The 22,196-nt window shown below is 49.9% G+C and overlaps 1 protein-coding gene across 21 annotated transcripts in view; it reads right to left on the bottom strand.

Moving 5' to 3' along the window:
• Positions 1–22,196, bottom strand: part of MUC13 (mucin 13, cell surface associated) — a 772,367-nt gene that overhangs the window by 541,312 nt on the left and 208,859 nt on the right. For 12 of the 21 annotated variants that reach the window (XM_085647277.1, XM_085647282.1, XM_085647279.1 and 9 more), the window contains one exon: positions 15,121–15,165. The exons of the other annotated variants lie outside the window; for them this stretch is intronic. In XM_085647277.1, the coding sequence (XP_085503403.1) occupies positions 15,121–15,165 (45 nt within the window). The remainder of the gene's footprint in view (positions 1–15,120; positions 15,166–22,196) is intronic. 21 annotated transcript variants of the gene reach the window in all.

Below are 22,196 nucleotides of genomic sequence, written 5' to 3'. Positions count from 1 at the left end.
AACCTGCAGTTGCCGCTGGATGTCCACAGACTCAGCATTGGTGGCAGCAGTGGAGACAGGGGCAGGGGGTGCGGTGCCTGGCATGAAGGAGACATGCAGTGACCGGGCACGCTGGGAAGGGACACGAGCAAGTGGGAGGCGGCTGATGGGAACTGAGGGGGCGGTGCGAGGTGTTGTTCCGCTGTCAGCTGCTGGTGCAGCCACCGCCCACTCGGAGACATCCTCCTCGGACCTGTCAGCTTCGTATTCTGACGTGCCAGTCGACAGGTCCTCGGCCGCACTATCCTCCACCTCTGTCCCACTCGATGTGCCAGCCCCGATGTCACGGCTGGCACTGGTGCTCGGTCCCTCCGCCTTGTCTGTGTCCATGTCTCCCTCTGTGTCCCCCGACGATGCTGTGGGCAGGGTGGAGAGACAGAAATTAATCAGACACCTGTACACATCTGTCACATGAGTCCAATCTACATGGGTAACATTGCATAGCCTGAAAAGGAAGATCACTAACATCTACTAAACAAGGTACCGATGTAGGGCATGAAACACACAGTTGGTTGAGCCACCATGCCACTGAAATACCATGGAGAGCATGAGACAATAGCTAAAGACAGGAAACGGAGTCTGACATAGCACCCAGGCCCTGGGGACAATCCAGCACTGCATCTGCACCACACAGCGTTGGCGAAAATACCGATGACCAGGGACCATATCCATGAACTTGAGACACATGCTGCATAGGTAATGCGGAAAACATGCCCAACATGACTCGGTCACTGCACCTTGCGTGTGTGTCCAGACAAACATCACACACTGGCCAGACCCAGCAAGTAGAAATCAGGATTTGACATATAGGCTTTGCCCGCCCCAGCCACCCCCTACACGAGGCAAATAGTTGAGACACAGGTGGCACCAACATCTCATAGTCTGGGTGATAAACACAGGGGCAGGCAAAATGCAAGATTGGACTCCAAACAGCCAAGGTGCGCCTGTACAAATAATGAGGTACCAGTGCCCATCCTCAGATGAGTATAACAAGACACACAGGCACTAGCAACTGTGAGTATGAAGAAGGACATTCAGGTCAGGCTGCACAGTGGACACCTGTACAAAATAGCACGTCTATATACATGGTGCCAGGGGACAATGGCACAGAGCACAACCTACGCTGTAGACACTGAGAGTGTCCACGTTTATGATGACACATACAACACCGATGAAAAGGTGCCCGAGGGGACAGTAGTGGCCACGCAACTCCATGCTCCTGAATGGTAATGACTGCAACACACGCCACCATCCCTGCACTATGCGTATCGCACACTCATGCACATCATGTCACAGGCCACTACATAGGACATGCGCGCTGTAAGGCATGACACATGAGAGACCAACTCCCATGTCTGGACTCAGCATCAGTGCCAACTGACATGGAACCCACATGCAGTGAACTTGACAGGGCACAGCCAAGGTCCCAAAACCTGTTACACACCACCCCCACACATGATGCTACAGGCATAGTTCTCGTGGACAAAGCGCCAGCCTACATTACCTTGTGAAGGAGTGACTACACACAGACCAGGGAACACATTGCAAGGAGGGGAAGGGTGGCAGGGGCGCAGCGCTATACTGGGGCAAACTGGATCTTCACAGCACCTTTAAACCCTGGCAGTGAATTCATGCTACTGTGCCCTTACAAATGCCGGTGACACACAACAAACACACATGTACCTACCCCCTTCCGGCTGCTGCGTCGCCTGTAAGCGCCTATCCAAGTCTGGAAAGACCACCGGCAGCACACGCCTGTGGAGGTGGTTCAGACGGCGGCGGCCACGGTTCTTGTGGCTCACAGGTGAGTCCCCCAGCAGGACCCGTGCAATCCTCCGCGTCCAGCACCGGATATCCTGCCAGCGTTTCCTCACCTGGGACAGGCTCCGCCTCCGACCATCCACACCCCTCACGGCACTGACGGCAGTCAGCCAGATCTGCTCCTTGGCAGTGGCGCCTACCTGTGAGGAAGAACAAGTGACACCACATCAATACACCAGCCACATGTCACAGAGAGACATTTGATAACAAATTAGCTGGTAACAACAAGGCATGTCATGCAGCCAACGCATTGCACCTTTGTCATAGGGACATGATCCTCTGGTGAGGGAAAAAGCAGTACGTGCCATAGTGGGTACACAGGTGGAATGATGGCAATGTCACAATCAATTATCAAGGCTCACACTGTGCATCACACCCACCCCTCCTGTCTCAGGGCACTGCTGTTTGTGATAGGCACACACCCCTCCTGTCTCAGGGCACTGCTGTTAGTGATAGGCACACACCCCTCCTGTCTCAGGGCACTGCTGTGAGGACTCCACACACACCCCTCCTGTCTCAGGGCACTGGTGTTAGTGAGAGGCACACACCCCTCCTGTCTCAGGGCACTGCTGTGAGGTCTCCACACACACCCCTCCTGTCTCAGGGCACTGCTGTTAGTGATAGGCACACACCCCTCCTGTCTCAGGGCACTGCTGTTAGTGATAGGCACACACCCCTCCTGTCTCAAGGCACTGCTGGGAGACATCAGGCATTCCCCCCCCCTGAAACCCCCCCAACAGTACATGGCATGTGTGTCACACCAGGACACAATGCCAGAAGTCACAGTCACAACATAGGGACAGTCTGTGCCAGTGGCCTATGCACTCACCTGATACCCTGGTCGCCCATACAGCATGGGGTACTGTGGGAGGATCACATCCAGCAATGCCATGTTCTCCTCCAGGGTGAATGGCTGTGACCTCTCCACAGCCCTTGACATGGTTCCAGGGAATCAGTAGCAGCAGCTGGGTCGACGAATTCAAAGATGTGCAGGCAAGTACTCCCTCATGGGACCTGGCTGCCTTATATGTGCCTTTCTGCCCTGTCTCATGCACAGGAGTACAGAGTGATTGGTCACTCACATTTGCATCCTATGTTTCCACCAATCCCTTCAAACCTAGCAGTCTGTGTGTACTCTATCGGTTTCATTCTCCTGCATGATGTCAGCTCCACAAACACATTGCAACAAAGTATTTTAATTCCAACTGACTACTGCTGTTCACCTTCCAGAAGAAATTCGAATTTTGAACTTGGTCTCCATGACAACCAGCATGCATGTAGGCCTTAATACTTGTCCCTCATGTGTCCCCTATGTAATTTTGAGCTTCACACACAGGTACGGTGCGTTCCGGGGCCCTAGGGCACCCCAAATGCATTGCAACGGCCCGTACACGCGTGACTACGTTCACTATCAGTATGGGTGGCCTCGCGTATGCGTACTCGTAGTGGTACGGGCCGTACACACGCCTGTACGCTCCCTATCACTACGAGTACGCATACGCGAGGCCACCCATAGTGGTACGGGCCGTACACACGCCTGTACGCTCCCTATCAGTATGGGTGGCCTCGCGTATGCGTACTCGTAGTGGTACGGGCCGTACACATGCATGTACGCTCCCTATCAGTATGGGTGGCCTCGCGTATGCGTACTCGTAGTGATAGGGAGCGTACAGGCGTGTGTACGGCCCGTACCACTACGAATACGCATACGCGAGGCCACCCATACTGATAGGGAGCGTACAGGTGTGTGTACGGCCCGTACCACTACGAGTACGCATACGCGAGGCCACCCATACTGATAGGGAGCGTACAGGCGTGTGTACGGCCCGTACCACTACGAGTACGCATACGCAAGGCCACCCATACTGATAGGGAGCGTACAGGCGTGTGTACGGCCCGTACCACTATGGGTGGCCTCGCGTATGTGTACTCGTAGTGGTACGGGCCGTACACATGCCTGTACGCTCGCCATCACGATGGGTACACATACGGCAGCACTCCCATAGTGATATGGGAACGTACACAGGCCCTCTTGGCAGCAGTACAGCGGTTTTCACACATCACAGTGGTGACAGGCGGCACACAGGTAGGGATAGGGCGGACATACTTGTCCATTAATTGACATCGAGGCATCGTCTGTGCATCACTACATGTGTGGGGCACAGGTGTGACGGCCTGTGATGTGGAACATTACTCCTGAGTCGAGAAGGCATCAGATGTATGATGAGATGTCTACAGATGTACTGTGTGATGTTGCGATGTGTGCCAGGCATGCCCTTGACTCCTTTGACATGTGTGCATGTCGTACTGCGCACTTGGGGTGAGCGTCACTGGCATGGCACGGACACCAACACACGGAAGTGTCCCCTGATGCCCGGTACAGGGGTTATAACACCTGACTTGTCACTACCCACGGTGCACAATGTGACTATGTCATGTATGTGTGGGGGCTTCCCATCAGGTTGATGTTGGAGCACCCTCAAAAGCTGCAGCCGTTGCAGCAACCAACATGTGTCTGTGTGTAGATTGTCATTGCACACTGTTCCGCACACCATGCCACATGTGGTATCGGATGTGAGGTGCACATGTATGCATGGGACACGGAGTAGCGTGACAAGGACATGTCAGCATCCTCACAAGGTATGTGTGGTGAGTCATGACATGTGCACCTTCATGGCAAGGTGTGTGGGCTGGCCTAGTGTAATGTCATGTGACCTGTGGCTCCAGTGTTCCGCTACCAATCTCTGCAATCGGCATCCTACTGCTGCTGATGTGTGGGCGTATGTCACTCCTGTGTTGCGTCTGGCTGTTCACTTGCACTGGGACACAGCTATTCCCATGGCGTGGCATGGGGAGGTTCTCAATCTCCGTGTGTAGCTGGGTCTTTGAAGGAGTGTCACCTTGCATCCATACGTGTCCTGGCCATGTAGCACATACCTGACTCCCTATGTAGCATGTGTGTATTGCCAGATTAACATGTGCTCAGTACACATGAGTTGTTGTCGTAGTGCACTCACTCTTCCTTGTCACTTCCAAATTACTGCAGAGCGCCGCCTCTTGCCCGAAGAATTCCAGACTTGGCTGCCATGCAGGAGAATGACAGCATCCGGCTCTACCGCTTCACCCAACCGTTGATTCTGGAGTTGACGGCGAGACTGGCACCACACCTGCAACCGCAGCACAGGTATCCCACGGCACTGACACCCCAGCTGAAGGTAATGGCTGCCCTACATTTTCTTGCCACGGGTACCTTTCAAAATACCATAGCTCATGTTGGTGGCATGTCCCAGAGCACGTTCAGTGGTGTGCTGCATGATTTCTTAGAGGCCATGTTGATTCACCTGGATGACTTCATCAAGTTCCCAACCCCTGAACAGATGACTGAGGTCAAACGTGGATTCTATGCCCTGGGAGGGATGCCCCATGTCATTGGGTCCATAGATGGGACACATGTAGCTTTGGTACCACCACACGCACGGGAGGTGGCGTACCGCAATCGGAAGCACTACCACTCCATCAATGCCCTTGTGGTGTGTCTGTCCAACATGGTGATTTCACATGTCTGTGCTCGTTTTCCAGGATCAGCACACGATGCCTACATCATGAGGCGTAGCGGGATGCCTGATATGATGATGCAGCTGCGCAACGAACGGGCATGTGTTGTTGGTGGGTACAGTCTGTCTGTCCTGTATTCAGTATAGCCTACCAGCACGACCGCTTCACCACTTCTAACGATGACCATGTGCTTTCCATGTAGGGGACGCTGGCTATCCCAACATGCCTTGGCTGCTCACACCTCTCCGCAACCCCATCACGCCGGCCCAGCTCCGCTACAACACCGCCCATGGCCGGACAAGGCGAGTGATAGAGAGGACGTTTGGCATGCTGAAGAGCCGATTCAGGTGCCTCCACAAGACCGGCGGCGCACTCCCATATGCCCCGGCGATGGTCTGCAAGATCTTCATGGTCTGCTGCATGCTGCACAACATGGCAGTTGAAAGAGCAGTGCCACTCATCCTGAATCAACATGACGAGGACCATCCACCCGTGGAGGACGAAGGGCTTGGCAATGGGGCTAGTGATGTGGAGGATGTGGAGCCGCAAGAGGACATCCGGACTCGGCTCATACGCGACTTCTTTGCATAGTGGTGAGTACCAGTGTCTGAGTGTGCACGCATTGGTCCCCGTGTGGCATGCGTTGTGATGTGTGTCTCCACCTGCATGTATGGCACGTGAGTCAGAGGTGTGTGTGGGTGTGTCACTGGAGTGATGGTGCCAGTGATGGTTGTACTTCCTCAGTCATAATTGTGACCTAGCATGTTGTCATCCATACATGTGTCGAGTAAATGCACATGCAAGTGGCTGTGCTTTTTGTGGCTGACTTCTTGTGTGTCTCTCTTCCCCAGGTACCTGCGCATGCCGTCTACTGGTTGCATTGTTGTGGCACTGCTATTCCTCATGGACATGACATCGTGGGCTGACTCAGCGTTACAGGCACGGCCACGTTTGGAAGTCTCCATGGGGTAAGGGATGCATCTGGGGTGTATTGGGTGTGGCAGTTGTTCACGATGTGTGCACACTGCCCCTGTCGGTGTTTGGTTCCTCTGCAGCCATGTCGCATCCCCATGGGACACGACATGCAGCTGTGTACACCTGAATAGATGGTCTGCCTGGTTGACAGTCATCAGTGATGGGATAGGGGATTGTGATGATGGCATCAATGTGTGTGACACTGCCCTTGGACACATTCGGTTAGCATTGGCTTGACATGGTGTGGGACTTCGACATCCGCGGATCTATGGTGTATGGCAGGCTCTCCGTGTGCAGCTGTGGGTATTTAGCTGTTAGCCGACGCTTGTGTGCCAGTTCCATGGCGAACACGCATGTGTGCTGCTGAAGGGGGGTGCCAGTGTTGGACCCACATGTTACTCCACATGATGTGTTCATGTGTACTTCGAGTTGCCTCTGCAATCCCGAATACATGACTAATAAAGGTGTCCCTATGCCTCCAAGGTGCCTCTTCTCAGTCAATGCTGGTGTGTTGCCACGGTGCATCCTGCTTGTCTGGCATGGTATTCCCTGATTGTGGCTATGTGTCAATGTGTCGAGTGGCAAGATGCAAGCTGTGTGTGTGGGCTGAGACTGTGTATTGGGCATGATGTCCATGACTGTGTGGGTATTGTGACATGTGCCATCCCCATGCATCCAACGTTGGCCAGGCCCCCATTCTCTGCATCCACCGGACTCAAGCTTGCAGGACATGTTTTTGCCACCTGTCTACACATACCTGGGTGCCCCCTAGGACACTGGACTGGATCCCTGACCTCTGCGCATGACTGTTGCTGTACTCAATGTGTGTGTGTCAGCACGGTTGTTCGGTAACCCCCTCAGCTGGTTGGGCCCATCACGGGTGTGTATGGTGCTCCATGTCTGTCTTGCCTAATACACTGTGACCCATGTGTCCTGTGCCAGACTCAGGCCCCAGGGTGTGGGTGGTTGAAGACAAAAGATGACTCAGGCATGTTTTGACTTTACAAGACACATGTTAGGTAATAATGCTACCAGCAGGCATCTACTCTTCATAGTGTGATTTATTATTGGGGGGGGGGGGGGGGACAACAAAGTGAGTGTCTTTCCGGGAATTTGGAATCCAAAGTTCAGTAGGGGAGTTGGTGTCCTTGCCATTGGATGTCCTCAGAGTCCATGCCACAGTCTTTGTCAACATTGGTCAGCCAGTGACCAGCAGGGCCATGTGGCAGAGAATGTCTCTTGATGCTGTGATGCTGTTGCTCCAGTGGGCCAGGTGCCAGGCCAGGTGTCCTGGGAGATGGTGATGTAGCGCCGACCCTCACGGTCCTTTCCGTGGACGACCCGGCCTCCTGTGGGGAACCTCAGCAGCAGGCCATGACGACATCTGGGATGCTCCGTCGGATGTTTCCTCCTCCTCCTCCTGATCCCTCCCTGTGGGTGGTGATGTTCTCCGCCTTCTGGCACAGGGAGGGTCGGCCATGTTGTCGGCCATCCGACGGAGTGTAGCGTGAATCCCCTGGAATGCCGTCACTTGCTCAGCCTGTCTGTCCTCCATCCTCCGTTGGTGTACCAGTAGACAGGCATGTAGCTCCGCATGTTGCTGGGCCTGCTGGGCCTTGATCCCCTCAAGGACGGACACAACCTGGGCCATGCCCGTGGTGTCCTGCCGGTATGAGTCCAGGATGTTACGGACATGGGAAAATACCAGATCCCCAGCCAACTGGTCAGGCTCGCGCCTCCGCCGTCCTCCACTCCCACCACCCCTGCCCACTTGCGCCTGGCCTGCCCTTGTGGGCACATCGGGTCTCCGGGACCCCTGAGGGGTGGCATTGGCGTTGTCGCCTGCCTCCTCCTGGGTGCCCGGGACACCGTGTCCCTCCTGGCGAGCCTGGCTGCATTGTGGTGTTGGGGCAGGGATCCTGGGTGTCTCCTGGGATGTGGCAGGAGTGGGGGTGGTGATTGGCACAGTTGTACCTGACGCAGGTGCTGCAGGTGCTTGGACACCAGAGGGGCCAGGTCGGTCGGGGTCGTCCACAGAGTGGTGAGAGTGGTCGCTGCCGGTGGGATCGGGCTCCTGCAGATCCGGGTCCTGTGAGTCTTCCCCCCCAGTGTTGGGGGGTGCACCACGACGTTGACCTGTGTGTGAGAGAGACAATGTTAATTTTGGTCCATGCAACATCCATGTTTCATCATTTTCAAAGTTGGCACATTTCCTCTTGGAATTATGATCTGTCTTGCATTCCACTCACAGTGCACTTGTGCATGGGTGTGTCCCTTGGGCACCACTTTGGCCCCTTTAACTATGTGTGGCACAGTCTTACTTGCTGCGTCAAGTGTGACTGCAGTCAGCAGTGGAGTGGGCAGGTGTTGCGAGCCATGCATTGGCGCCTTCCGTGTAGCACTGTACATGTGCACATGGAGTTGTTCCACACACTTATATGATGCAGGTAGCTGTCATTGTGCTCGTGCACAGGTTGTGACATGGCCCTGTGTTTTGCCATGGAGAAGAGGGGGGGTTCTGGCACGGGCCACCCTTGGCTACATGCACGCAGTCTACCTGCTGACGAGCAGACATTCCCACACACCACACGGCTGATTTGCTCTCCCTGTGTCTCCCTCCCTCTCTGTCCCCCTCTCCCTCCCTCTCTGTCCCCCTCTCCCTCCCTCTGTGTGTCAGCCTCCTCCCTCTGTCCGTCTCCCTGTGTCTCCCTCCCTCTCTGTCCCCCTCTCCCTCCCTCTCTGTCCCCCTCTCCCTCCCTCTGTGTGTCACCCTCTGTCACCTCAGCCCAGCTTCCTGGGCACACACTGTTAGCAGATCTTTGAGTGGCCCTTGGCTTGTTGATGTGACTTTGTTTCTGATCTCCAGGCACCCATTGGGTGTGATGTGTGTCTCTGCGCTGCTGCTGTGGTGGTGTGTGCTGCCACTCTTTCACAATGTTGGCTGTTCATTAGCTGCTGTCATGTGCAAAACAGTGCCTTCACCCCCATGTGTTGATGCAAGGCGTCCGCCATTTGCTGGCAAGTCATTCCTGTGTTGGGACACACTGTTTGTCTGGCTGTGACCTAGGCCATATGGGCAGAGTGCATTGTTGTCTGCTTCGGAGTCGCACTATGTGATTTTTGGGGCCCAGCCTCCCGCCATCCGGGTTACCGTGTCATGTGTTGTTGTCTTCTGTGGCCTGTGACTTGACATTGTCCAGCTGGGTGCATGGGGCATGGTGGCAGCAGTGGCATGTGCGTGCTCATGGAGTGTGGTTGAGTCATGCGATGGCTTGTGGTGGTTGCGTGCCTGTTAGTGATTTTGGTTGTGGATGCCGTTCCCCCCATGTGAGGTGCGTTGTTTGTGTACTCACCCGGGTCTCGGAGTCCTTCTAATCCTTCGACTGCCTCCACCGGCAGTATGGCCATCACCCTCTCCCCCCAGGGATGGTACTGTACGGGTCTGCGGGAGGGCCCTCCTCCGGTGGCGTTGGCCTGGTCGTGTTCCTCCTGCCTCTTGGCTCTGACCCTCCTCCGCAGATCGTACCACCTGTTCTGGCATTCCTGCCTGGTCCTTCTGGTGTCCGCAACAGCATTCACAGCATCGACGATGGTCTGCCACATGGCTGTTTTTGCTGCCAGGCTGGTGTTTCTGACCAATGTTCCAAAGATCTGTGGCTCGACTCTGAGGATTTGATCAACAAGGACCTCCAACTCTCGGTTACTGAACTTTGGATTCTTGGTAGTGGGCATGGTGAGGGGTGTGGGTGGGGATGGTGGGGGGGGTGTGGATGTTGGGGGGTTGTGGATGGTTGTGGGTGTGTGTGTGTGAATGTGATGAGGGGGTGTTTGTGAGGGTGGTTGTGTGAAGGTGTGCAAGTGTAAGGTGTGGTGTAGCTTGTAGTATGGTTCTGTGGTGTCTGGCAGCAGTGAGTCTGTTGCAAAGACTCATGGTTTGTGTGTGTGGGCCCTTTTTATTGGTCCATGGGTGGGTGTGGCAGTGTTTGAAGTTTGGGTGGGTGTGTTATAAGTAGTGGTGGTGTTTTGGGCCTCTGTTTGTCTTTGGCAGTTGCAGGTCAGTGAAGGTGTATTTGTAGTGTTTGTTGGCCATGTTTAGTGGCTTTGTGCCATTCGAATGGTGTATTCTTGTGTTGTTTTGTTTTGTCCTGGTTGTGTACGTGCGTTTTGAGCGTGTGTACGGTGTGTACATGGGCCATTTGGTTGTACGGTGCTGTCCTTGTGTGTGGGTTGGTACGACTCGTACATGCGGTTGTGATGTTGGGGCCTGGGGTGCGCTCCATACTTAGGAGGTTGTGTTGGGGGTAGGACCGGAACGTACTGGGGTGTACATAGACGGTGGTACGACACGTACTGGGGTGGGGGTACGACTCGAACGTACTGGGGTGTACATAGACGGTGGTGCGACACGTACTGGGGTGGGGGTAGGACTCGAACGTACTGGGGTGGGGGTAGGACTCGAACGTACTGGGGTGTAGGTACACGGAGGGTATGACACGTACAGGGGTGGGGGTACGACTGGAACGTACTGGGTACACGGTGGTGCGACACGTACAGGGGTGGGGGTAGGACTCGAATGTACTGGGGTGTACATAGACGGTGGTACGACACGTACTGGGGTGGGGGTAGGACTCAAACGTACTGGGGTGTACATAGACGGTGGTGCGACACGTACAGGGGTGGGGGTAGGACTCGAACGTACTGGGGTGTACATAGACGGTGGTACGACATGTACTGGGGTGGGGGTACGACTCGAACGTACTGGGGTGTACATAGACGGTGGTGCGACACGTACAGGGGTGGGGTAGGACTCGAACGTACTGGGGTGTACATAGACGGTGGTACGACACGTACTGGGGTGGGGGTACGACTCGAACGTACTGGGGTGGGGGTAGGACTCGAACGTACTGGGGTGTAGGTACACGGGGGGTATGACACGTACAGGGGTGGGGGTACGACTGGAACGTACTGGGTACACGGTGGTGCGACACGTACAGGGGTGGGGGTAGGACTCGAACGTACTGGGGTGTACATAGACGGTGGTACGACACGTACTGGGGTGGGGGTACGACTCAAATGTACTGGGGTGTACATAGACGGTGGTGCGACACGTACAGGGGTGGGGGTAGGACTCGAACGTACTGGGGTGTACATAGACGGTGGTACGACACGTACTGGGGTGGGGGTACGACTCGAACGTACAGGGGTGGGGGTAGGACTCGAACGTACTGGGGTGTAGGTACACGGGGGTATGACACGTACAGGGGTGGGGGTACGACTGGAACGTACTGGGGTGTGGGTACACGGTGGTGCGACACGTACAGGGGTGGGGGTAGGACTCGAACGTACTGGGGTGTACCTAGACGGGTGGGGGTGTACATACACGGGGGGTATGTGTCGGACGTACGGGGGCTGGGGGGAGTGTTGGGCGCGTATGCGGGCACATGTCTCCATGGTTGCTATAGGAGTTCGGTGCGGACGGTGTTTTTTCCATACGGTTGTAACCTCGGACGCACGGGATGGATCGTGATTCCTCGGTCGGACTTGACTTTTCACGTTTGTAAGGTAAATCGTTCGAGGACGTGTCGGACACATTTTCCGACCCGAGGACGTGTGGGGAATGATTCCCAATGCGGTTCGTATGGACTTTTTACCATGCGAATCGTGATTGCCAGTTCGTACGGCACTTGTACGATTCGTACGGTAAAAAGACCGGATACGAGTCGCACGGGGTAATTTTTTACCGGATCGTGATCGGCACCTCTGTCTTTACTCTTCAGAGATTAGACCAAACAGCTCAATGAGTGCCTCCTTCATATGTGAATATGACTGCCAAATCATCTTCCAGTGTCAGCTACCCACCCCACTAATGGAACTAGTTCCCACAATAAGGATCCCCTCTGATGGCCACCCACCATTATCATCCTGAGATCCCTTGCATAATATGATACTATTTGGGCATATCATTTCCCTCTAAATACTTTGTAATAGTGACCTTGGGTGACCTGGGATCATAGGTACCCCCTACCTTCTTTATTGGACCGCCTTCTGAGAATTGGAGTAAAGGGGCTGGCCCTTAAGTGGTTTACTTTTTAGGCAATAGAGAACAGGAAGGATGGTTAACTCCTTTTTTGCTTTTGCTCCACCCTTAGCCTCACTTTGTTCAATATCTATCTTACCCCTCTCGCCTCTTTGGTTAAGTCATTTCGCGCCAAGATCATATCATATGCAGATGATACCCAAATTATCTGCTCCTTTGCGGCTTGTGAAAATCTTGTCTTTGAATCATTCAATTCTTGCCTAACTGCTAAGCTTGACTGGATGCATCAGAAACAGCTGATGTATAACACTGATAGGACAGAAATACTCTTTTTTGGCACCCCGGTTCCTACCAACAGGTTGGCATGCTGGCCAAATGCAGCCCCTCCGCCAGCTTCTTGTACAGAGGTGGCCAAGAACTTAGGAGTTAAGTTTGCTAATAGATTCACTTTTCAATCTCAAATCAGCTCGGTGGTTGGAATGTGTTTTGAGTTTCTATGGGCATTTAAAAAGTGTCAATTTTTTCTGTCTCTTCCTGCAAGGAAAACTGTTATCCAGGCTCTCATTACCTCCCGCTTAGATTATGACAACACATTATATCTTGGACTTACGGACTACGCCATTCATAAGCTTCAGGTGGTACAGAATACTGCGGCACGACTTTTATTGAATATTCCTGGGAATGCCAGGATTTTATAAGCACTTTCATTCTTTGCACTGGCTCCTTGTAAGGAAGAGAATCCTGTTCAAAATACTGCGGCTGACTTTTCTCACTCTACAGAACACTAGTCCAAGTTACTTGGCTTGTCGAGTCCATTTCTACAGCCCCACTAAGAATCTCCGGTCCTCAAATCAGGCCTTGGCGAGTGAAGAGGGTAATGACTGATGGGCGCTCATTTTTCATTCTAGGTCCATCTGAATGGAATAAACTCCCCCTGCACTTGAGGCAAGAGAGTTCGGAGCTTACTTTCTTCTAAAAGAGTAAGGGGGAAATTGTATATCAGCTGTGATATTCAGAATGAAATACTCTGTATGGGATATAGGGCCACATGCATCAACCTAAAAAACGGTCGCAAATGGGCAGATTCACTGAATCTGCCCCTTTGCGACCTTTATTTTACCATTTGGGATGCATCATCCCAAATGCAAAAAACGCTTTCTAAGTAATCGCAAAAATTGCGATTTCTTAAATTGCAGTTGCATTTAAGGAATCACAAATTGCGATTCCTTAAATGCAATGCATTAACTTAAAAAATGTGCGATATTGCAAATTACCGTCAATCTCAAATTGATGGTAATTTGCGATTTCTTTGAAAAATGCACTTTTACACACACACATGCCCTTGGGGCATGTGTGTGCGCAACATGTGGTAAAATGGAAATTTCAGGGGTGCAACAGGGTGTCCTTTTGGCACCCTTGAAATTGCTTGCGCACCTATTGGGTACTCGCAAATTGCGCATGCAATTCCCATTCATTCCTATGAGCCTATAGGCCCATAGGAATGAATGGGAAGCCATTCCTTAATTGCGACTCGCAATTTGCGACTCGCAATTAAGGAATGTGTTGGATTCGCAATTTTTGTTTTGCAATTCCTACATACATAGGCAATTGCAATTCTATAATTGCTATTCCTTAAAAATCTCAATTATAGAATCGCAATTGCCTATTTTGATGCATGTGCACCTATATCAAATATGATCTTTAGTAGTCTTACCATGCCCTTCATCACCAGTACTATGCCCTCTGCCACAGACTCACTGTTGGGCTCAAGGGTGCAAATACGAAACATACATATAGACCAAGCATTCACTTACAATAGCAGCACTAGGACCTAGCAAACTTGTGCAATACATTGTTTTGCTAAATTTCATAACACTTTCTGAAAAGTTTGCAAAATATATGTATTGCACGAAATGTACTTCCCTGGAAACTTGCATGAAAACTGAACAGGAGGGCATAGCGCGTGTACCAAAGTGAAGTATGATACCAAAAGGAGACTGCTTTGAGGATAAACCATATTTTGGGCCCAGTTTTATAGTTCCTGTAGGACATTTTCTGCCTGAACCACTCACCTGCATGAACTGTGAAATTTGTGAGATTTCGTTTTTCGTAATACATTTTTGCTTGAGGCTAAATGGAACTACTTCGCCATCACAATCTACGAAGAAGACACCCTACTGCTTAAGGACAAGTAGTATCAGACGGCATGTAGAGTCAGCCAAGCATCGCTGCCCATGCACAGCTGATTATGAGAGCAACCTTCAGACCTGTATAGAGACTGCAGAGGACTTGAGAAAATCTAGTTCCTCTTGACGGGTCTGTTGGTAAACCTGGTCTGTGCTGTAAGTGCAGCTACCATAGTAATGCTGTACTGGACAATTGATCTAATGGGGCCTGAAATGAAGAGGAGACTTTTGAAGGTATAGGAAGCCAGAAACATAAAGGCACCTCAGAGAAAGATATAAAGAAAAAGTAAGAGCGATAAAGTAAAATAGGTACACAGAAAGGGAGCAAAGAGGTACATCTCACAGATTAAGGGGTAGGAGCCTAAAGGCTAGAGTGGTCCGCAGATGAAGGTGAAAACAAGCACAGCGGAGAGGTCACTGGTTTGAAAGCAGACAGCCTGAGTGAACGCATTTTTAGGCATATTCTTGTCATTATAGTGAACCATGCAAGTATTTCTTATCCCTTACCTGGGGTCGGAGGTTCTGTACGTGATTCTTGCGAAGGTGAACTCCCTGTTGAATGAAAAAGACCATCAAATGTTTTGTACTATACGTTTAAGGTAACTCATAGGCTGCCCACAAAGAAATCCAACTAACAAAATAAACGTCATAAATCTCCGATACGGTTTCATAAAACTTATTGCAAAACCACAAAGTAGGCAAATATCAAATATTTATTAAAATGACATTTAGGCCTTCATAAAATAATTTAAACCAACTCACAACACACCACAAGATTAACAACAACCGTGAAAGGTATCAATGATAAAAAAATCTTACATAATAACATATGTAGGGTTCGAAAAACAAATACCAATTTAATTTATTGGTTTTTCTTAAGTATAAGGTGGAGATGTGAAATTGCACAAATCAATTATTAAAATTCCGGATTCATTAGATACAACTTGGAAATGCTATAAATATGTCGCTTAACGCTAATTATAAAAGAATCGCCACAGCAATGTATTTATTTTTCTTAATTTACCAAGTTTTGTATAGCCCGAACTTAACCCGAAAGTATGAGGGAGCTTGACGGAATTTGCATGACAGCAATTACATGAGTTACATTTGGAGTAAATATAAATACATAGTGACCGTATGTAAACGAAGTCTACGAAAGACATTAGGATAAGTTGACGATACATCTCTGGTCGCAAAGCCTTTGTGAAAAATAACAAGCATGTGCGGTGATATGCACCGCTCTGATTGACTGCCAACACTTCAGCCAGGAAGTGCTGGCAGCCATCTTGGGGCTCAGCTTCACCAAGTCCCCCAAACAAAACTGAAAATAAAGAAAAGGGGGCAGGTTAGGCATACACTGACCCCCAAGCCATGGTTGTGGGGTCCCCTGGGACCCCCACAAGGCATAAATATATATATATTTTAATTGCTGCAAAATTGGGATATTTGCGAATGCGAGGCAATTTTTGTTTTTTTAAAGCAAGCCCAGGCTCCCGCTCGAACTTTAAAATAGGTGGCTTAGGTCCCATAGCCATAAGATAAATTTAGGAGGGGGGCACACGGGGCCCCCTCCTAGGGATTATCGTGGAGAAGTGTGGCTCAATGGTTAGAGCGGCAGACCCTGATGCAGAAGTCTGGCCTGGACCAGGGTTCAATTCCCGCCTCGGCGGCTCTTGGACTTAAATTCCCCGGACCTGTGAATTCTCGCCTCGGTGCCTATTCTAATCATGGGTCCCACTCTGCAACTCTGGGCAATAGCTTGCTTAATCTCCACAACGGCCCCCACAGCGCAAAGGATGCCTGGCTTTCACCTTGGGGTGCCCAGGAGTGGACATCTCATAGGAAAAGCCAGGAAGAGTTCCACAGCGGTATGAGTACAAGCGCCGGGATGCCTCCGGGTAGCTGCACGCTATACAAATACATCATTTTTACATTTATCAAAGCACTGGACCCCCCACAGTCCCAGGGACCACCACCTGCCCAGGTCTATTGTCACTTATGGGGGGACCTCCCAGTCTCCTGCCCATGGGATCATCACCTCCCAGGGGCTAATTTAAACAATATAGGGGGGCCTCACGGACCCTTCCAATCCAGGCACCGCCACCTCCCCGGCACTAATTTCAGTAGTATGGAGGGGCCTTGCGGACCACCCTCCCCGGGGCATATTCATATTTGTTTTAAAAAGCAGGGGAGACCTTACAGCCTATCACCTACCTTGAGCCTGAGATCATCGGCTTCCTTGTTAAGAACATTCCTGTCCCTATATTAGAGCAAGAGTGTCATAGTTTGATACATGCCACTCATGCAATGTTCCATATTTGTCCACTGAGCCAAAATGTTTAATTTCTTATTTACTTCATGGTGGATCTGACCATCTCTAAAGGGTCACCCCCAAACATTGTGCCTTTACCACTCCTACTTTGCTGAATTTGTTTTTTTACTTTAAGAGAGCTGTGCACTTAAACACTGCTGACAAGTACTAAAGTGCTACTGCTCTCCCCCTAAAATTTAGTAAAATTGGCCTGCACACCATTGACACATTTATTTTACCTGTAGGTCTCTAGTATATAGTACTGCATGTACCCAGGGCCTGTAAAATCCTACTAGTGGGCCTGCAGCACTAACTGAGTCGCCAATTAACTTGGTACTTCAAAACTTGTCTCAGGCTTGCCACTGCAGCGTGCAGTGCAGTTTTAAACTCTGTTTTTCACTTTGCAAAATAGACTTTTTGCCAGGCTTAAGCCTTCCTTTTTAATACACATATGTCATTCCTAATGTATGCCTGAAAGCTCATAGGGCAGGCTGCCCTGTGATTAAAACGTAGGGCATGTTGGTTGACATTTTTCATGTCCTTATGGTGAAAAACTCCTGAATTCGTTTTTCACTACTGTAAGACCACCTCTCCTATTGACTTACATTGGGTTGCTTTATTGCATTTTATAAGTGCTAACTTTGATTGAGAGCAGGTAGAAATGTCATGTTTAGACAAAAATGAATTTGAATTTCAAATTATCTTCAATGGTACAGTTGGATTTCAAGCCACAATTCTGAAAAATGTCACTTTTAGAAAGTTTGCATTGTCTTGCCCTAACCACTTGTATCTTCGGCCAGTGTCCTGGCTCACATGATTGTGAATAGTTCTGCTGTTAGACTTTGTGTATTCCTTCCAGACAGTGACACAATTGGGACTAGATGTGAGCAGGATGGGCCATTCTGCCAGGGTGTCTGGGGCAGAGCTGTTCACTGCCCTTCTTGCACTTTAAAGGGACCTGCCTTCTGCATACAAAAAATAACCTGACACTAATAGTTTGTCATCACAGACTTCTTGAAGTCTTGAAGTGGAAGGAAAGAAAATTAAATACCAGATGTGGAGGTAGTAAATGGAAGCCCCCCCCCCACTTTAAAGGCTGATGCCAGGTATAAATATTAGACCCTCAGAACACGTCCTCAGTACCCTCTTGGACCTGTGGACATTACAGAAAAAGGACTGCCTTGTTCCCAAGAGGACTGCCCTGCTGCCTGAGGCCTACCTTGTCCCCCAGTGGTCTACCCTCCTGCTTAAGGCCTGCCCTGCTCTCTGAGAAGGAAGACCGTACCTGCTCCCTTAATTGTAAGCTTACCTGAGTGACTCCTGTTCTGAGCTAAAGGGACAAAACAAGCTCCAGAGGCCTCCCAGTAGCTGCTGCACAGCTGAAATGCTGCACTTTACCTACCTGGACCTCCAAGTGGACCTCCCTGAACCCTGATGGTGTCTGCTACAGTGAGTGCCTGATCTCCAAGAGGTGCCTTCCTAAGTTATGTACCCATGGCTCGCAGCAGACTTCCCTCCTCTTCATCAAAAGGGGAAATCCTAAAGTGTTGGGCTCTTGGCAATCGCAATCTTCCCCCTTCGTGCCAAAAATCTGATGCCCAGGACAACCACCAATGTGAAGCTCCAGTGAACTTGACTCTTAGTGCTACACCAATAACAGACCATGATGACTATCATTGGAAGGTCCAGCAATGACCGTCCGCGACACCCGATCGGAACTTCACACAACAGCGATGAACATCTACGATGCCAGGCCTGCTCTGCGTGCTATATGGATGACCAAATACAGCGCTTTCCCTGCTCCTCATGGCCTTCTCCACCGCAAACAGAACAATTTGCGCCAGACTTTGAGAAGGTAATTTTTTCAGTGGGACTATCCTGGTCCCTGTATTCAGCCCATGCTCCATTGCAGTCAGCCTGAACTTGTGACTTTCCACAGGTCTAGCACAACTAGATGACCGTGATTGGCACTTGTGCCTTTATGCACTATACCTACCTAAATCCTTGAAATGTAATATCTCTGGTTCTTCTGATAGGATTTTTGTAGTTCTGGTATAATTTTGTTTATTAAAATGTACTCTATTTTTCTGAAATTAGTTTGAGAATTTTTCTTGTGTTTTGCTTTCACTTTGTTACTGTTTGTGTACTTTGTACATTCCCTCTAAGTTAAGCCTGACTGCTTTTGTGCTAAGCTATCAGAGGGGAGCCAGTTGTCTCAGGCCTTCAACAGGTCGACATGTCTTTTGTCCCTGGCTGATGTGCGCTCTGAAGCGCCCTCCTGCTCCCTGAATTTCTTCCATGTCAGACAAATCTCTTAGAGATGCAGCCTCCTCTTAAGGCACTATTACTTTCCACTAGGTCTGGGTACACTGGGAAGTGGCCTTACCAGACTTTCTGCCCTTCCGCTTGCCACTAGAGCCTTGAGCCATGGTTCCAGGCTCCAAGGTACCTTGTTGTTATCTTAAGGACTTATGTCCTCTTGCTGGGACACAAACACACTCAGTGAGACCAAGCATTGCTGCATGAGTCCTTCTCTCCATCTCTGCCCAGGTAGATGTTTTGAGGTCACGAGGGGACACAGCTATTTTCTATAGACTTGTAACCCCTCCTCATTCAAAGTCTACCATTACTATTGGTGTGATTTTATAACATTGTCAGAGCTTACTATCTGGTGCACCTCATCTGGTATGGTCTGTCACGGGGAAGCAAGCTGACCCATAACCATGGTGATGCTGGCACCTGTATTCCTCTGGAGCTGGACTTTAATCCCATTGATTCCTGGCCACTGCCTGTATTTTTCCATACTGTCAGGCCAGTGGGCCATTGGTTCACTTTTCATCTCACATATGAAGACTAAGGATGTCTAAGTGTATCCCTTACAGCTTCCAGGGACAGCCTCCAACCCCACAGTGCCTTTGGGAGGGTCACCGGTGGGTGACGTTTTGGTGCACACAGATTCTCTCTTCTTGTGCCCTAACTATTTACAGTCGTAGCCCACCACTAGCCTTTGTAACATCAAAATTCTTTCTCAGGTACCCTCTCCCCTTTGAATGGGATGTGGCTCTGGGCTCCCCCTGGGCATCTTTAGGGGATTCCTTGGGAGTTTCTGACTTTTTACTTTTGACCCCGTCTTTCCCCTGAAAGGGGACTGCCATCCTTTCTTGTGATCACCACCATGGGACTTTTTGGGCATCCTATTGCGTACCCAATTAATATCTCTTTTCACGAGCTCTCTAGGACTACATCATTAATAATCCATCAGATACTTGAGTAACTTCTCTGAGCTACAATTTGTAGGTATGTGGTCTTTTATAACTAAAGTGTAGAGCGCCTCTTAGGTATCTGCCTGGCTACCTTTTATCCAGCCTTCCTGTAACTTCACAGAAGCATCCACAAAGTCCATTCATATATGAATTGTACCCTTGAGTATATTTCTAACATTCTGTCTTTACTCTTCAGAGATTAGACCAAACAGCTCAATGAGTGCCTCCTTCATATGTGAATATGACTGCCAAATCATCTTCCAGTGTCAGCTACCCACCCCACTAATGGAACTAGTTCCCACAATAAGGATCCCCTCTGATGGCCACCCACCATAATCATCCTGAGATCCCTTGCATAATATGATACTATTTGGGCATATCATTTCCCTCTAAATACTTTGTAATAGTGACCTTGGGTGACCTGGGATCATAGGTACCCCCTACCTTCTTTATTGGACCGCCTTCTGAGAATTGGAGTAAAGGGGCTGGCCCTTAAGTGGTTTACTTTTTAGGCAATAGAGAACAGGAAGGATGGTTAACTCCTTTTTTGCTTTTGCTCCACTCTTAGCCTCACTTTGTTCAATATCTATCTTACCCTTCTCGCCTCTTTGGTTAAGTCATTTCGCGCCAAGATCATATCATATGCAGATGATACCCAAATTATCTGCTCCTTTGCGGCTTGTGAAAATCTTGTCTTTGAATCATTCAATTCTTGCCTAACTGCTAAGCTTGACTGGATGCATCAGAAACAGCTGATGTATAACACTGATAGGACAGAAATACTCTTTTTTGGCACCCCGGTTCCTACCAACAGGTTGGCATGCTGGCCAAATGCAGCCCCTCCGCCAGCTTCTTGTACAGAGGTGGCCAAGAACTTAGGAGTTAAGTTTGCTAATCGATTCACTTTTCAATCTCAAATCAGCTCGGTGGTTGGAATGTGTTTTGAGTTTCTATGGGCATTTAAAAAGTGTCAATTTTTTCTGTCTCTTCCTGCAAGGAAAACTGTTATCCAGGCTCTCATTACCTCCCGCTTAGATTATGACAACACATTATATCTTGGACTTACGGACTACGCCATTCATAAGCTTCAGGTGGTACAGAATACTGCGGCACGACTTTTATTGAATATTCCTGGGAATGCCAGGATTTTATAAGCACTTTCATTCTTTGCACTGGCTCCTTGTAAGGAAGAGAATCCTGTTCAAAATACTGCGGCTGACTTTTCTCACTCTACAGAACACTAGTCCAAGTTACTTGGCTTGTCGAGTCCATTTCTACAGCCCCACTAAGAATCTCCGGTCCTCAAATCAGGCCTTGGCGAGTGAAGAGGGTAATGACTGATGGGCGCTCATTTTTCATTCTAGGTCCATCTGAATGGAATAAACTCCCCCTGCACTTGAGGCAAGAGAGTTCGGAGCTTACTTTCTTCTAAAAGAGTAAGGGGGAAATTGTATATCAGCTGTGATATTCAGAATGAAATACTCTGTATGGGATATAGGGCCACATGCACAACCTAAAAAACGGTCGCAAATGGGCAGATTCACTGAATCTGCCCCTTTGCGACCTTTATTTTACCATTTGGGATGCATCATCCCAAATGCAAAAAACGCTTTTTAAGTAATCGCAAAAATTGCGATTTCTTAAATTGCAGTTGCATTTAAGGAATCACAAATTGCGATTCCTTAAATGCAATGCATTAACTTAAAAAATGTGCGATATTGCAAATTACCGTCAATCTCAAATTGATGGTAATTCGCGATTTCTTTGAAAAATGCACTTTTACACACACACATGCCCTTGGGGCATGTGTGTGCGCAACATGTGGTAAAATGGAAATTTCAGGGGTGCAACAGGGTGTCCTTTTGGCACCCTTGAAATTGCTTGCGCACCTATTGGGTACTCGCAAATTGCGCATGCAATTCCCATTCATTCCTATGAGCCTATAGGCCGATAGGAATGAATGGGAAGCCATTCCTTAATTGCGACTCGCAATTTGCGACTCGCAATTA

Source organism: Triturus cristatus, chromosome 3_2 (genome assembly GCF_964204655.1).
Source record: "Triturus cristatus chromosome 3_2, aTriCri1.1, whole genome shotgun sequence".
NCBI lineage: Eukaryota > Metazoa > Chordata > Amphibia > Caudata > Salamandridae > Triturus > Triturus cristatus.
Note: the sequence above shows the minus strand (reverse complement) of the source record. Positions and strands in the feature narration are given on the sequence as shown.